Raw genomic sequence first — 17,765 nt, forward strand, 5'->3', positions numbered from 1 at the left:
AGTTTTAGTTCGGGTTAACTTTGTCAAGTCCTTTTAATTTTTTATGATGGCTGATGGCAATTAATGACAATTCTGAAGATCAATGAACACACATTAAAACGAGAGATTACAGATAGTTTTTTGTAAGACAGTTTTAAGTTTTGATGTTTTGGAAGTGAAAATAAAAGGATACTCAGTTGAAATCTCATACACAACTTGTTCTATGCTTGTTGGTAAGCGATCAACATTGCATTTCTGATGGATAGACAGCTGGACAGATGCAATGGCTGAAAAATGTATAGCCCATTTGTTTTGTTCGGAAATACAGGACAATGTAACCTTTACTGGTCTGGAAACACAACAGGCTTTCATTGTGTTCAATGACAGCTGCAATTTATAAATCAAAGACTAACAAAAGAAATCGCACTGCTTCTGGGGTTCAGCTTCATAATAAATGAATGTTTCACTCCCCACTATCAAGCTCAGCTTGACACTAAAATATAATTAGAGTCCGAAGCAGAAACACACAACGCCATCTAGGAAAAACATATATTTTTTTAAACGTTTATTTACCAAGGAATGGTCTTACATTGTACTGATACAGAATATACTGCTGGTCCATTTTTTATACACAATATCAAATCTGGAGTCTCATAGCGTATCAAACATTACTAAAACAAATCAGCATTATTAAACGTTGCAAAACATGGCTTTAAAACTTGGAAAAGGAGTAGAAAAATTAAAAACAACACCAAATATAGAAAATCAAACCTTATCAATATCAAAATCATGACCACTGTAATCGAACACATAAACAAAAATCAAAATGATTGGCTGACGATCTGTACCCTGTTTAGAATGGGCCTGGTTGCACACTCTGTACCCAATGTCATGAATAGGCCCTTCTTACACAAACTGAGCAAGTGATCATTTCAGTTAGCGATGATCCGAGCGTGCAAATTCTGAAAGTGCGCAGCTTCATAAGCAGACTTCTATCACCCAGATACAGTGTGGAATATCCCTGGCTTCTTGTTACCTCTTTAGGACTGAGCTTTGCATTTAAGACATAGTAGCTGCATTAATGAAGATTATCGATTGCTACAGAAGTACCATATGTGACACTTGATCATAGAATTACTAACTATGACAGGTCCTGTATTGGAATAATTCAATATATATGTATGTATATATATATATATATATATACACATATATACATATATACACACACACACACACGTGGGGCTGGTCTTAAAAGGTGTACTATCCCATCTTCAGAAAATGTTTAAGTGATCCCATAGCTTAATAACATGGTTTCATTTATTAAGGAAGACTAAGCTATTATTATTATTATTATTATTATTATTATTATTATTATTATTATTATTATTATTATGCTACCGTTTTTCCTCTGATTTTCACCCAACATTTGCCCCAACTTAAGCATCTGAAAATATTGATTTACACCTAGCACACCCGACTTTACATTCAGAAATTATAATTTCTATTAAAGGTTATTATTTGCTTTCAGGGTTTATGATGAAATCTCCTGAAGTAGTTAATTATCTCATTTTATCAGAAGAACCTGGAGTGGAATATTGGCTCTCCAGGATCGGGATTGGCCAGCCCTGTTATACACTTTGCCTTAAGCTGAAAATGCAGTTTAATATCCCTGTTGAACATGCAATACGAGAGTAAATGCGAGCAAAAGGAAATATGAGACGGCTGTGATAAGCGTGGTTATAGTATAATTTCTCGACCTTACCAATTTAAAAATCCATGCTTTATTACAGCACCGTGGAAAAACAAAGCCCATTATCATTTGATTAAGTTATGTTGTATTAGTATCTCCTCCACAGTATAATGCAAACCTCTTGAAGTCTCATATTTTCCACACCAAGAAATTATTAGACATCACTGTTCGTGAGGCTAGAACACACTATATTGAGCCTTTAGCTGCTCAGTTTAAACCCAGCTGAAATGAATGGCATGCTGATAAATGGTTTGATAGCAGTTAAAACCTCCACCTTGTCTTGTTCATACATCCCTTGAGAAGGTTTCTCCCATCCCGTTACTGGTTCCCTACACCTGCTCCATTCACAAGCCAATTCAAGCCCTTGGAAAGGCCGACACACCCCTATCAGTAATGGTACACTCCACACCTTGAGGGAGCAGCACAGGGATGGAGTGCACCATTCCTTATGGGGAAGGGGGGGGGGGGGTTGCTTTAAATCTTGAATAAATGGACTCTCAACACTGAAAGAGTAGCAATATTTTAAACTGGAAAAATCATTTCAAAAAGGTTACATCCTGGTTTTACCAGGTTGTATAGCACCCTGCAATGAGGAGTACTGATTCTAGCAGTGTTCTCTCAACATTCAATGGAGGGGTGGGATTACACAGTAATGGGTACAACCCTGAAAGAAAATGCAGCCCTAGTCATCACAGTAATTTAAGTCCAGTTACAAGCTAAAGACATGCAAAATGCTATACGTTTTCATGTTTAAAAAACAGCTTGATCTGGGTGTGTAATATATTGCCTATTCGTATGGTCTACATTCACTTCAGTCATCAATCACATCCTGGTGAACCCTGTGGTCTCAGTAGAGCTTTCAGAATGATCTGGAACTCTAGGGTGTAACCGATAACCTGCCCCCCTGCAACACTCTGCCCCCTAGTGAATGGAAGAAATAGCGCATTTGTTCCAAGTGGTATTTCATACTGATTTATTTCTTCTATCCACTAGGGGGCAGAGTGTTGCAGGGGGGAAAGGTTAATGGTTACACCCTGGTGTACCACATGTATTGGCAACAAAAAGAATACACCAAATGACTAAATTGAGACATGCGTCTTCTTGGTGTCTTATAGCTTTGACTCAAGAGATGTTTTATACATCGTAAGATCCCTTTGACGGGAGAAATAACAGACACAGCACTGAGGAAGGCAAACTCTGCTTGAGTATTTTTTTTTTATGATTGATGTGCAGTTGATGGTTGAGGTTTATGAACACAGCCCTGGGAACTTTTCCGAAAGGCACACCATCCATCCTGGAGCAGGTTTGGGGTCCTGAGTTCTTGCGTCGAGGTGAGGATTAGTACCAAAACACAAAGAAAAAACAGCCCGACATTCCCCTGTCTGATCGGTTAAAATCACCACTCCAGGTTTGATCTTTAAAATATATTTAAACCCCTGAAGGTACACAAGGAATTGAGCGCTTGTTGTTCAAACGGTTTCTTCTTAAAATACATTGCAGAGTGACTCAAGGATCACCAGATCCAGCCTGTCGGTACATTTGAAACTCTGTTTCATGAAGAAATAAGGAAGTTACCAACATCTTTATTTGCGGGACACATATGTACCTTAAAGAGTTCAAAAAAATAAAAAATAAAGTCTGATTTAGATTTCCCAGACAATACTGACAGTCTGTTTATAGTTCAAGGGATTATATATATATGCTTGTCTGAAGAATCCTAAATGCCTTCTTTATTCCATTCTAATCATGTGACAATGTGATGTTACAGCTTTGCCTGCCCTCACCTACTCTGCATTTATATAAGGACATAAGAAAATGTACGAACGAGAGGAGGCCATTCGGCCCATCTAAGCTCGTCCTGTTCCTAGTTGCTGATTGATCTCAGAACTTTGTCAAGACGGGTCTTAAAGGATCACAGTGATTCTGCCTCAACAACACGACTGGGCAGCCCCTTGTCATGTTGTTGTCAGAGGGGAGCATCAAAAAGCGACAGAGTACTGATGGCACTGTGGGGTAAAGAGGATTAATGACCACACTGCCTTAAAACAAAAGGATGGCCTAATAACAAATTATTATCTAGGTAACATATTTGTAACTTAATTTCCCCCACATTAATTTATACATCCCCAGTTACTGTAGAGGTACTCCTTCTAGCCTTACTGTCTGCAGGAGAAAAGCAGGCGCCACGTGTAAAAACAACTGACATGATTCCTTCAATTATATTAGAACAATTAGTGAAGAGTTTCGTAAATATATTACAGTGTGTATTAACTAGGGAAACCGGTCTGGTTGAATTAAAAAAAACCTGGACTGGGTTCCCAACCAATCAGAAAGGGGGGAGGGGGCTGGGCTGTGTCTGAGAGGTGGGTGGGGTCGAAGGTCGCGGGAGGCTTTACCGCACGGTCACGCCCAGTTTCTCCAGGATTTTCACGCCCTTCTCCTGGTATTCCTGCCGCGTCATCCAGAAGGACTCTTTATCCTTCATGATGTCGGCGAGCACCGCCCCCCCCAGGAACACCATGTGCTTCCGTCGTGGGGGGTCCTCGATGCGGATTTTAAATTTCTGTCGGGGGAACACAGACAAAAACGACAAGCTTTTTCAATCAAGGGTTTAGACAAAGAGGAGGAGATGCGATACCTCTTATTGGAGTAACTAAACAAAAATTAATCACAAGCTTTCAAGACCTCAAAAGGTCTCTTCAGGGGCGTAAAACCTTCAGAAATGGAAGCCCTATTTCAAAATAACAACCAAATACAACCCAAGCATTGATAAAACTCCTGTTATCATGTGTGCGTATTTAAAGAGTAATTAGTTACGGGATGGAAATGTTTTTACATTCACCATCATGTTTCTGTTTCAGTCATCATATCCTCCAGTAGATGCAAGAAACACAAGACAGAACAGATTTTGTACTTCTTACATGGACTGGGGGCAGTGTTGCAGGGGGGACAGATTAATGGTTACACTCTGGTGTACCAGCTGGAGTTTAGACATGATTCCGAGAGCTCCATTGAGGCCACAGGGGTACTTTCCACCCCTGCACTGAAACCGAAAATTATACAAAGTGACTCTAAAACAAGAATATATTTTGAGATATTTCAAAATCTTTCGAAAGCGCTCTTAAAAAGGGATTGTAGCTAACAAAATAGTTAAATCTTACCTCAAACGTGTATTTTCATTTTAAAACACGAAGTCAGGTACAACACTACAGTAGGTTAAAGAAAGTTATCAATTGGCGTGCCTTGCTTTCCAGGAAGTTACTGTCACCCCAGCAGGGTGTTCAGGGTCATGTTACTGGTTCACAGCATGCCAGTCAGTAGGAGAAGCAGCCGATTGGTTATTGGCAAGCCAGCGAAGGGGCGGGGACAATTTCACCCTCCATGTGACATGTGACTACTTGGAACTGTCTTCCAATACAATTCCAGATCACCAGTCCAGATTAAAACCCTCTAGTAGATAGCGAATGCAAGTAAGATTTCTGATACCCGAGCCCCTAGGGTGTGTGTGGTCACGGGCGTGTTGCTATGGAGACGGTACTCACAGACAGCTTGTCCACGTCTCCCTTGAGCACCCTCTCCAGGTAGAGCTGCTTCATCTCCCGCTCCAGCCGGGACGGCAGCCCTGGGTACATGGTGGAGCCTCCAGACAGGACGATGTGCTTGTAGAACTCCGACCTACAGGGGGCGACACAGACCGCACTCAACACACTGCAGCTTACCAATCACCAGGACAGAGAAATGGGCTTTTAGTTGCACTCTTAACCTGGACTGGGTTCCTAACCAATCAGAAAGAGTGGGGTGTCTGAGGTGGGCGGGGTCAAAGGAGGCTTGATAATTACAACAATTCTTATTTCTATAGCGCCTTTCATCACAAGGATCCCAAGCGTTTCACACACGCACGAGAACAATTAAACTATTAAAACAGAAACGGTCGGATATAGAATTTGATAAAAACAGGCATTTATAAAAAATAAAAAAAGATTTAAAAAATGTGGGTTTAATTATAAAATTAGAAAAACTAAAAGATAAAAAGCTAGTTTGTAGAAAACAGAAATAAAAAAAATAATTTTTATAAAATTGGAATAAAAATATTAATAAAAAAAATAAGGAGGTAATAAGAGGCAATGCAAAGGGTATTGAAAGACTACACCAGGGTTTCCCAGTCCTGGTCCTGGGGACCCCCTGTGTCTGCTGGTTTTCATTCCGACTGAATTCTCAATTAATTAAACTGATAATTTGCTTAATTAGACATTTTTACTTGTTTTCAGCTCTTAAAAAGGCATGAGAACCACTGGACTAGAGAGCTCACAGAACACTCAGGCTGGCCTCTCAGCTGCCCCCTGCTGGTTACCTGGTGTCGATGTCGGCAGCCTGGATGGTGTTGAAGAGCAGCTCGGCCACGCCCACCCCCTCCACGTTGATGAGGTGCGGCTGGAACAGAGCCTCGGGGGCCTCGAAGCGCTCGCCCCCCACCTTGATCACACGCCCGTCCGGGAGCTTCAAACACAGCAACACAACATGATGTCACAATCCTACCGGACATGGGTTTCTTTCAAAAGTGCACCTCTCAGAACTATACAGTCACATGGTGTGGGAGGGGGGCAGGCTGAATATGACATGAGCTTCAAATTAGATTCTCTTCATTTTTTCCAGCCTTTATTATGCTTATTATTAATGAGTCATTTAGCAGACGCTTTTATCCAAAGCGACTTACAAAGACTAGGGGGGGTGAACTATGCTTCATCAACAACTGCTCCTGCTGCTGCAGAGTCATCGGAAGTCTCATCGGAAGGACGGAGCACAAGGAGGTTCAGTGACTTGCTCAGGGTCACACGCAGTGAGTCAGTGGCTGAGCCGGGATTTGAACCTGGGTCCTCCTGGTAGCAAGCCTTTTTTCTTTAACCACTGGACCACCAAGCCTACCTATGTTAGTAAGCACCAGAGCCATCTAGTGCAGACTCTGTGCTGCCAGCAAAACAAAAGAAAACTTGATCCATGGGTGATGTCCACTAGATGGCGCTGCCACTTGGTGGAATTACTTACTGATTTATACATGTTAACTACCGTCTCATTTTCATAATGTTAAAGTGTAATATGAACAGCGCCGTGCCATTTGTAGAAGTAAGCAGGTTTTTAACCTTGCAGTAAAGTGGGTGTGTTTTGGAAGGCGAGGGGACACATTGAAAGGCACTGACCGTGAAGGACTCCACCAGCACTGTGGTCTCCTGGGACAGTTTCTGCTCCTGCTCGATGTTGTATCCCACGTAGCACAGCTTCTCCTTTATCATGCGCACCGTCTCAAAATCCGCGGAGTGGTTGAAGGCATAGCCACGGAGGAGCAGCAGCTATGGGGGGGGGGGAGTACGGGTTAGAGAGGCTGGGAGGAGTACGGGGTAGAGCGGCTGGGAGAGGAGTACGGGGTAGAGCGGCTGGGAGAGGAGTACGGGGTAGAGCGGCTGGGAGAGGAGTACGGGGTAGAGCGGCTGGGAGAGGAGTACGGGGCAGAGCGGCTGGGAGAGGAGTACGGGGCAGAGCGGCTGGGAGAGGAGTACGGGGCAGAGCGGCTGGGAGAGGAGTACGGGGTAGAGCGGCTGGGAGAGGAGTACGGGGTAGAGCGGCTGGGAGAGGAGTACGGGGTAGAGCGGCTGGGAGAGGAGTACGGGGTAGAGCGGCTGGGAGAGGAGTACGGGGTAGAGCGGCTGGGAGAGGAGTACGGGGTAGAGCGGCTGGGAGAGGAGTACGGGGTAGAGCGGCTGGGAGAGGAGTACGGGGTAGAGCGGCTGGGACAGGAGTACGGGGTAGAGCGGCTGGGACAGGAGTACGGGGTAGAGCGGCTGGGACAGGAGTACGGGTTAGAGCAGGGCACTCATAGTAGTAACAAGTTAATTCCCAACACTGGTCATGTGTAGGGTGTATCTTATAATAACAGAAATAATTTCAGACAGAGCAAAGACAGAAAACATCTCTCTAACAATCACACACTCACTACACACAAACCATTGACAATGGGAGGCTGAGACAGACAGACAGACAGACAGACAGACAGACAGACAGACACCTTGATGAGGTAGCGGGTGATGTCTCGGCCGGCGATGTCCAGTCTCCTGGTCAAGTGGGGCAGAGCGAAGCCTTCGTAGACCGGACAGATGTGGGTCACCCCATCCCCTGAGTCCACTACCACCCCCGTCAGCAAACCTGCCAGCATTGCAGTCAGGGTTGTTAGTGTCAAGTTTTTAAACTCTAAACTAATTGCATTGTAGCACCTCATAGCACTATTTTGTTTGTTACAGCTATAGCCAAAAGTTTTGCATCACCTAGAATTTTAGGATTGAGACATAATTAAAAAAAAAACTAAAACTATACAAACAAAATTCAGATAATTTATTATACATCATGTAATCAAAGAAGCTACAAAAATGATATCGCAAAAGTCTACCGGAAGCCATAACAATAGTACAGTTAGTATTTCATGTTAAATTATGAAAGGACACATTTTTCAATTGACAGTTTTTCGTTAAGCATATGGGAAAACTACAAAGCGGTGTGCAATTCAATATGTTAACAAGGTAACATTATTCAGCAGGTTTCATTCGACTTTATGAAGCCAAATGAGTTCATTCTACAGGGTGATGCACACCTTTGAGCCACTCTCCTGTACTGCTGTAATGAAGCCCTGATGCAAGCTTACCTTGTGCATACAGAGTGAGCACTGCCTGGATCGCAATGTAGACTCCATCAAACTGGTATGTCTCAAACATCACCTGCAACAGGAGAAGCCACCAGTGACATTAACCACGGCTATAAGGAATACAGTGAAGACATCCTGAACACAGACTCTTTACTAACCCTGTAAATGACTGCGTTCTGTGTTACGAGGAACCTGCATTCACTGGTCGAATCGTAACTACATAAGAAAGTTTACAAACGAGAGGAGGCCATTCAGCCCATCTTGCTCGTTTGGTTGTTAGTAGCTTATTGATCCCAGAATCTCATCAAGCAGCTTCTTGAAGGATCCAATTAAGCACCACATGTCAATATCATTGTGGAAATTGAAATAAACTGCAGAGATATGAATACTAAAAATCGACTTTTGTATTGAAAATGTGTCACGCAAAAAAATTCAATGTTCAGCTCTGGTCAAAAGTTTGACGAATCACTCTATAGAATTAATTGATTTGGCTTCATAAAGTCAAATGGAACCTGCTGAATAATGTTACGTTAAAATATTGAATTACACTCCGCTTTGGAGTTTTCCCCACTGACAAATTGAAAAATGTGACATTTCAAAATCTAACATGAAATACTGTACTACTATTATGGCTTCCGGTAGACTTTTGCAATATAATTTTGTAGTTTATTTGATTACAAGATGTTAAATATATAATATATATATATATAAATAATTTAACATATTGTAATCAAATAAACTACAAAATTATATTGCAAAAGTCTACCGGAATTCCCTTTTAAGTCTTCATCCTAAAATTCTAGTTGATGCAAAACTTTTGGCCACAGCTGTACATTTACAGCCCAAAACCACAATATTGTTTTTCTTGCATAGCAAACCATTTTAAAACACAAAAACGAAAGAAATGTATTTTTATTTCACAATTCAGAAAATACTCAAATTCTTTGCAAAAAAAAAGGCAAACCAATTAAAAAACGAAAGAAAACGGTTTTCAGAAACAGAAAGAAGTCACCAGCTATACCCCAATCTGGTCTGGTGTGTCGACTCGAGATTATTAACCCATCAACTGGACCCCTTTAAAAGTGACTAATAAGAAGAATATATACAGGGAGCTGTGTGTCTGGTAAACTCTCCAAAGGGAGAGATGGTTTAACGGCTGGTAAGCTCTCCAAAGGGAGAGATGGTTTAACGGCTGGTAAGCTCTCCAAAGGGAGAGATGGTTTAACGGCTGGTAAGCTCTCCAAAGGGAGAGATGGTTTAACGGCTGGTAAGCTCTCCAAAGGGAGAGATGGTTTAACGGCTGGTAAGCTCTCCAAAGGGAGAGATGGTTTAACGGCTGGTAAGCTCTCCAATGGGAGAGATGGTTTAACGGCTGGTAAGCTCTCCAAAGGGAGAGATGGTTTAACGGCTGGTAAGCTCTCCAAAGGGAGAGATGGTTTGAAGCCTACCTCGATGATCTTCTCACGGTTCTTGATGGGGTTCATGGGCGGTTCAGTGAGCAGGACCTTGCAGTTTCGAGGCTCAATGTTCAGCTTCTCTGCCGAGAAGGTGTAGTCCCACAGGTGCTTCATATCGTCCCAGCTCCGCACGATCCCGTTCTCCATGGGATAGTTCACCTCCAGCATGGAGCGCAGCTCACTGGCCTCGTCCCCCACCATCAGATCCTGAGGACAAGGGAGGGGAGAGGAGAGGGGAGGAGGGGTTTGGAAGAGTGGATCGGCAAAGTTGAGAGTAGGGTAGGAGAGGGGGAACAGGGTGAGAAGAGGGTAGGAAGGAAGGGGAGGAGGGGGAGAAGATGGAGGAGAGAGGAAGAGAGAGCAGGAGAGGGAAGAAGAGAATGGAAAGGGGAGAGGTTGGGTGAAAGAGGGAGAAGAAAAGGGAACAAAAAGAGGAGTGGGAGAGGGGAAGAGGGGTAGATGGGGAGAGAAATGGGAGTGAGGGAGGAGAGGAGAGGAGAGGGGGAAGGTCGCGAGTACAGAGTTAGTTTCAGTCACGGTGGAGATTAAGGAAGACTGGACACACTTTGAGGGTCATAGTGCATCTCTACTGCAAGCACTGATACTCTGGGAGAGATCAATGAGAATCAGAACCAGAGAGGAGAGAGGAAAGCAGGCAGGAGGGAGGAAACACACAGAGAGACACACAGACACACACACACAGAGACACAGACACACAGAGATCGGTCGAGAGACAGAAAGAGAGAAGAGGGAGAGGAGAAATGGGAGGGTGCGAAGTCAGAGAGACTTACCAGCAGCGATATTCTTGTAATGGAGTTAGAGAGAGAGAGAGAGAGAGAGAGAGAGAGAGAGATCGCCAGTCAGGCTGTGCAAGAAGCAGCAAAGCTAGTGGGAGACTGTAGCGCAATGCAGCAGCCACTCAAAGAGTTCCACACCCCATTGTGCTTAAACATGAATACATCGTGATCCACACCATGAACCCAGCGTGTGAAACTCAATCTCATCTCATTCCCAGTATCAAACTGGGGCAGGCTACAATCAACTCTGTATAATATTTTGTTGCATGATTGCTATTTATAAAATGAACCTCCAACATTTCCCTGGCAGTAGAATATATTCCCAGCCCTCACAATCTGCCTACATCGTTCTGCAGTAGGAGATTTAAAACCCACCCACGCATCCTTCACATTGCACACTCATTCAGGAACTTCATATAGAGTTAGAGTTTCACCAAGAGGAGTCATTTCCCCCATCCAAGCTCGTCCGGTTCCGAGCAGCTGATTGATCTCAGAACTTTGTCAAGTCGGGTCTTAAAGGATCCCAGTGATTCTGTCTCAACAACATGACTAGGTAACCCATTCCATCCCCTCACCACTCTCTGTGTGAAGAAGCGTCTCCTTCCCTCTGTCTAAGTCTGTCTCCACTTAATTTCCAACAGTGTCCTCTGGTCCTGGTTTCTGTGCTGTGCTTAAAAGTATTGATTCGTTTTTGTCAACTCCTTTTAAGATTATAAAGACCCCCCCAATTCTTCTTTGCTCCAGGCTAACCCGAGTCAGTTCTTGCAGCCTACCTTGATCTCGATGTTGCCCACTTTGGCGGTGGAGCGGATGATCGGTCGGCCCACCAGAGCCGGGAAGATGTGTTCTGGGAAATTGGAGCCGGCGAAACCGCACTTCACAAACTGGGGAGAGAGAGAGAGGGGGACAGATCACAGCCTTTCTCTTTACACATTAAAAAGGGACTGCAGCTGGCAAAATAATTCCACAAACCAGTTTTGCAAGTCTTGTAATAGAGGTCCGAAATGTGCAGTTTTGAAAGAAACTCAAGTTATAGCAAACGTTCATTTTCATTTCGAAACATCTGGTACTAAATTCTCAGTTTCCATGCCTTGTTCACAGGAAAATCGATTACAAGAGGTCAGTTCATCTCAGCGATGTTACTGGCTGAAAGCATGTCAGTCAACAGAGGAAGCAGCAGCCGGATGGTTGTTGACCGGAAAGATTAAAAGAGGCGGGGATAATGCCACTCTCCAGGTTGATCATGCAAGTGCAACACTAACTGAAAGCATGTCTTGCAAACAGAGATTTCTTTAAGCATGCGTAGTACCAGAGATCACGTCTGAGACCTACACAATCATTAGATTGAAGTGCACGACATATACATGCGTTTTACGGATTAAATAATTATTTGCTAAGCTGGCCAACTATTCCAACGACACCTGCTTCTGAAAAGACTCCTCGGTGTGACTGTGTGGAAGTGAGGTGTTGCTATTCTTCGCCTATGGCTCCTCTTCTTATGTGTGCTGCAGTTAAAAAAAATCTCAAAGCTTGCGTTTTCTAGGTCATTTGACTTCAGCAGTATCATCAAGGCTGAAGCATGACACTGGCTGCAAAACATGTCAATCATTAGTGGAATCAGCTGGTTGGTTAATGACAGGAAAAAAAGAGCGTTGAAGGGGTGGGGACTATTTCACTCTCCAGACGATCTAGGAAGTGCAAGTCCACTACCTGAAAGTATAGCATGAACATATTTTTAACCTAACGTAGTGCCAGATATTTTTTTATGAGAATCCACGTTTGCTGTAACGCGTGTTTCTTTCAAAACTGCACATTTGAAACCTATATAAACGATGATGTCAGCTACAATTGCTGTAACGCTAACTCGCTGCGTCACTCGAGAATCCCAACGCTGCATAACTCTAGTGTGTTGATATATAATTGCTCTCCGTGGTGTTTTTGATGCAGGTATAGCCAATGTAATCTGGCTCAGAAGTTGTCTAAACACCTCTGGAATTCAAAACCTGAGGCTGCAGAATTTGTGTGCACAGACACAGACTGTCTGGGAACTGCATCCAAATGCAACAGATCTGCCTTAGCTGAAGAACTCCCCCGGTAACATGAAGAGATTCATTACTCCAATTTGTGTGCAGGTTCCTGTTATTAAATTGCTCCAGATTACATTTTGTTCAGTTTATTTGTTTAATTTATTTTTTATTTAGTGTGCCCAATTATTTACCCCCCCCCCCCCGATTTTCTCCCCAATTTAGAACGTCCAATTATTCCCTACAAACAGCTGCTCAGTCCAGCGGCCGTCCTCCGATCCCACGACTGAGCCAGCTTCCTTTTCTACACCCAGGAACTCGAGAGCGGATTTCAGAGAGCCATCGGCCTTTGGCCAGCCCTGCAGGTGTCCACTCTGGCCGGTAGGGTCCCCTGTAACGCAGTGAGGAGAAACGGTCCCTGCTGGTTTTGCCGACTTTGCACAGCCAGGTCACGAACCTGCGCTCCCCTGACTGTATGACCCACCCTGCACACCACACGGCCGTGCCTTCACCAGGGGAGCCACTCAGGGACCCCATTCAGTTTATTTCTACTGATAAGACATTTGCAACAGTTCTGACTAGAGCAGTTGAATATTGAGTTTTGAAAAGCTCTTTCTGTAAGTTGCCAGCACTTCCCCATTTCTCTGACACTTCCTCATTCTGGTCGGTGAGTTTCCACGGCAACCAACAGTGTTCCTTTCTGACCCTTCACTGAGCGGAGGTTTGTTGGAGGCTGGGTAACTACGCACTGGAACCTGAACACAGCCCCGTCATTCTGTCCAAAGGCTTTTAATAGCACTTCTCCTTGTGAAATAAAAACGAGAAGTCGCAAAATCATAAAGTCCCTAGTCACTTCCTGTTGTGAGCTTACTGAGGTGACCAATGTGCCCTTGTATGGATGCAGAGCTAGTCTGTACACAGGCACGTCCAAACCGATGCAGTTATAACTTATCTTCCACTATGGAGCAGCGGTAGTTAGTTTCACTTCAAGCTAGAAGGATAATGCTAGCTTGCATGTCAGTGACATCCATCCACCGCAAAGTGCTGAACACACGCGCGGAACAATTAAAACCCGTCTAATACAAAGTGTGATGAAACAGAAATTAAAAGTCTTCAGACAAACATTTAATAAAATTGGAATTTTAAAAAAAATGTAATTGTAAAATTAGAAAAAAAAACGAAGATAAAAAGGCAGTTTGTAAAGAAAGAACAATTAAAAACAGTATTAAATTCACACATTTTTCTTATTTATTGATGTGTGTACAATTTAGCCTCCTTATACAATAACTTCGGTCATAATAATAATAATAATAATAATAATAATAATAATAAACACGACCAGACAGTCGGTTAACTTCTGGAAATTTTATAAACAGCGCACTTTAGACTTCGTATCGATTATATACTGGGCAGACTGCATAAAAACCACAGCCACGATTTACAGCAGCAGATTTAGCACTGCAGAAAACCTGTGAATTTCACAGTAAAGAAGTTATTTTCATGGATTAGCTTGTCCCAGCACGACCAGTTCTGAGCAGCATACCGCACACCATTGCTAGGGGGTTCCCCATAGGCTGTACAGTTGTATATTACTTTATTATTATTATAAATTACTGTTTCTTTTAATGATTAACTTGCAGTAAATGGGTTCTTATTGAATCCCACGGCCCGTTGTGTGAAAAAAAAACAACTTCTCGTTTTTTTTCACTCAAAATACTTTACATAAAACAATGTCAATACATACTAATTCGTTTTTTATGTGTTATTATTAAAACAACACTAATTTCCATGCAGTATCAATTAATTTAGTCACACCCACTACTCATCAAGCTTCATGAACTTGACTGGCACTTCAAATAAATGAATAGTCACATAAATAACATTGCAGAACAATGAATGCACCTTGTTAAGAAACACATCAGTAACCCACACTGCACTGTCCTGTCCCGTTTGCATTGCTCAGCAGTGCCGACCCAGCCCCATCCGTTTGCACAATTCATACCCGTGTGAATTAAAAACACACTCACCCCGGTCCCATTATCACACACGACCACACGCCTGCCCTGACTGTCCATAGCCCGCCGCGCTGCGTACTCACGAATTCCTTCTGAATTGTATAAAAATATAGATTCTTTATTTGTTTTTTTCCCCTCTTACTTTCTCCACCCACTCCCTTCAGATTTTTTTTAGCCAGTTTTCAATCTCCTGCCAAAAGGCGGAAACGGATTTTATACTCTCAGGCAGGGAACGTAATATCCTGCTTTGCTACCGAGTTGTTTTTCTGTGGGAGGAATTTGGTGGAAAACTGTTTGCATTAGCCGAACAGCGACGGAAATACATTAATGCATTTTGCACAGTGCGGCTATTGAGCGAGTCGGCGATTTAAAATGTAGCAATGGCACCGAGATTGTATTTTCTATTAAACTACTTTGAATACAGTATTTGTGTTTAACAAAGGTTCAAAACATAAGCATGTTTTATTATGAAAGTACGGTTGAGCAGCTATAAAACGCGAGGGAATGGGAATGAATATTTGTTTGAAATAAAGCCTTGCATCTTCTTTGAAAAGGGTCTGCAAATTCTAGAGTACAACCAACATCGTTCTAGACTCTAGAACTGTACTGGGAGCGCGCTTTCTTGTCTACCAAACTTTTAAAAACTCCGAAGTTGAAATCCATTCTGCCTAAACAAAAAAACGTGTCCCGAAATGATCGTTTCATGCAACAGTACAGTTTTTAATAAAGCACTTGATTTCACAGTCAAGGTGCATTCAAAAAGGGTTTCTTTCACAGACTGGTTCCCTGCATGACTTTTTCATGCAAAATTTTCAAAATTAAAAGGACTGCTATTCTGACCCCATGCTGGTAATCTCTCCCTGTATCTGAGAAACCAGCTGCTTTACAGTCACGAATTTGAAACTATTGCATGAAACAAGCATAAAAAGGATTATGACAGCGAGAAAACGATTCAGCCCATCCAAGCTCATCAGGATCCTAATGCAGTAGCTGATTGATCTCAGAACTTTGTCAAGTCCGGTTTTAGAGGATCGAAGTGATTCTAGCAAATAATACGACGTTCAGGTGTTCATTTGAATTGCGTTTACTGGAAATGCATCCGTTAATCTTGGTGAAGCTGCAGGTAGTGCCTTCTGGAAAATATACACTAAGAAAAAACAGCGGAGAATTCAATCAGTTTTATTGCAAGTGTCAAACTGGTCTTCACAGTGAGATTAGTTACGTCATGGCAATTGATTAGTTTGTAATCAGACAGAGATGGTGGAAGTGACTTGCAGCAGACTCTGTAAACTATATGAATGCTCAGTCTGAGAAATGGGACCGATTAGGGATTCTGTCATGTTTTTTAAACAGGATGTTGGGATGGTTACTTCTCCATTTTCCAGTACATTGCATTATCGAGACTGATTCGACAGTGTGTGTGTGAGGGATTTAAGATGGAACACAAAAAGAAAGACCCAAACCTCTCGTAGTAGTACTATAAATTAGACCTCCTCCAGTCTGAAAATGTTTAAACTAATAAAATATCCTCCCACATTAACAGTTTTTTTACAAATGCACACACCAAAAGAGATTTTGTTAAGTTGTTTGTTTTCAATCGCATGTCAAATAGTTACTGAGATCACTGCGAACCGCTACCTGTTTGTGCAGAAGCACCTGTTGTATGTGGTTGACTACCAGCTGGTTTCACAAAGACAGATTAGCACTAGTCTTGAAATTCTTTACCTAAAGTAACATCAGGCAATCCAAGATTAGTGCTAATCGGGGTCTGTGAAACCAGCCTGAAAACAAGACATACAGGAGAGTTAACAACTCTCAGGCTTTTGTCCTTAACTTAAAAAAGAGGCTCTTTGTCCCTGATCTTAAATCAAGGGAAACAAAATATGAAACCCACTGGTCTGATCATGAAACAAGCAGCAGATAATAGCTTATGCCCCAATTAAACACCCCCAGTTATGACGCTTGCAGCCAGAGCCCACCACCAAAGCATTTTCAAATCAGAAGTAGGCATTCTTTCATTCACATTAGCTGTGCCGTTTCCCTACAAGTGAGAGACGAGAGCAACACAGTTTCCTCTACCAGCGTCACGCAGCCACAAGATACGCAGGCAAGTCTTTTAACATTACAAAATCTGTTAGGTGGACAAGGTCAGGGATCTGCAGAAAATGACCACTGCTGCAGAGAATATCAATGCTATTATAAACCAAACAAACATGCAGTTTATCCAGTTAGATTTTATATCAGGGGTGTCTAATCCCAGTCCTGGAGGGAAATTCCGCTCCAGGTTTAACAGGTAAAACTTTTGGGAACTTTACGGCAGGCAAAATTATTTAAAAAAAAAAAAAAGAAAGAAAGCTGGTTGCAATTGATGTTTTTATTGGTAGGTGCTAGCGTCATATAGAAATGTGCCAGTTTGCACAGGAGAGTGGGGATGAAACCCAACACAATTCACAATGGCAATCGACAGAGCATGGTGAAAACTGGAGGGTACAAAGAGGGCAATGTGCAAAGGAAAAATGTTTGACAGAGACGCTCTGCAACGCACCGTTTGGCCACTAGAGGGCTGTCCAATAAACCATTTAGTAGAATTGAAAACCATGCAAAAACAGCAACGTTGCAGGTATTATGAATCGCCCTGTGCATCTGCCATGAATAATTAAATCTTGGGTCTGTAATACTTAGTAACCAGGAGACCTCACCCACATCAGCACTGAAAGTAAAGCACACACACTTCTGAACTGAGCCAAACCGCAGTGCAGCAAAAACGACGCAGTCATTTGAAATCGTATATGAAACCAAAAACACATCTGAAAGTGCCTGCAAGCCTCTTTTGTCTTTAAAATGTTAGTAAAAGGCTGGGGGTCCTATTTTTAAAATGTGAAATCAGTTGCTGTATTTAGCTCTGCTTCTATTTATTTCAATCAACTGACAATACAATCTGAGGATGAATCTAATACTTTACTCGGGGCACTGAGAATCTAGCCAGAATGCTCATTCGCAATGCAATTAAACAGGAGCCTTCATTTTAGTAAGCAGAACAAAACGCAAAGGA

The 17,765-nt window shown here is 42.6% G+C and overlaps 1 protein-coding gene across 1 annotated transcript; it reads right to left on the reverse strand.

The window, feature by feature from the left end:
• Window positions 1–1,905: 1,905 nt before the first annotated feature.
• On the reverse strand, window positions 1,906–14,914 carry LOC117967870 (actin-related protein 2-like). Its single transcript, XM_034915334.2, has 9 exons — window positions 14,726–14,914; window positions 11,448–11,558; window positions 9,869–10,084; window positions 8,421–8,493; window positions 7,791–7,927; window positions 6,928–7,077; window positions 6,084–6,229; window positions 5,275–5,407; window positions 1,906–4,295 (listed from the first exon to the last, which is right to left on the reverse strand). The coding sequence occupies exons 1-9, from the start codon at window positions 14,771–14,773 to the stop codon at window positions 4,125–4,127; spliced, it is 1,185 nt and encodes a 394-aa protein (XP_034771225.2). The 5' UTR covers window positions 14,774–14,914; the 3' UTR covers window positions 1,906–4,124.
• Between the last annotated feature and the right edge of the window lie 2,851 nt (window positions 14,915–17,765).

This window comes from Acipenser ruthenus, chromosome 51 (genome assembly GCF_902713425.1).
Source record: "Acipenser ruthenus chromosome 51, fAciRut3.2 maternal haplotype, whole genome shotgun sequence".
Taxonomy (NCBI): Eukaryota; Metazoa; Chordata; class Actinopteri; order Acipenseriformes; family Acipenseridae; genus Acipenser; species Acipenser ruthenus.

Bases quoted from the DNA above. Each gene is read 5' to 3' on its own strand.
- LOC117967870 (XM_034915334.2), bottom strand. From the start codon at position 14,773: ATGGACAGTCAGGGCAGGCGTGTGGTCGTGTGTGATAATGGGACCGGG. The intron at 11,559-14,725 runs GTGAGTGTGTTT...CTCTCTCCCCAG, and splicing joins TGTGTGATAATGGGACCGGG to TTTGTGAAGTGCGGTTTCGC. The intron at 6,230-6,927 runs GTCAGTGCCTTT...CTGTGTTTGAAG, and splicing joins TGCTGGTGGAGTCCTTCACG to CTCCCGGACGGGCGTGTGAT.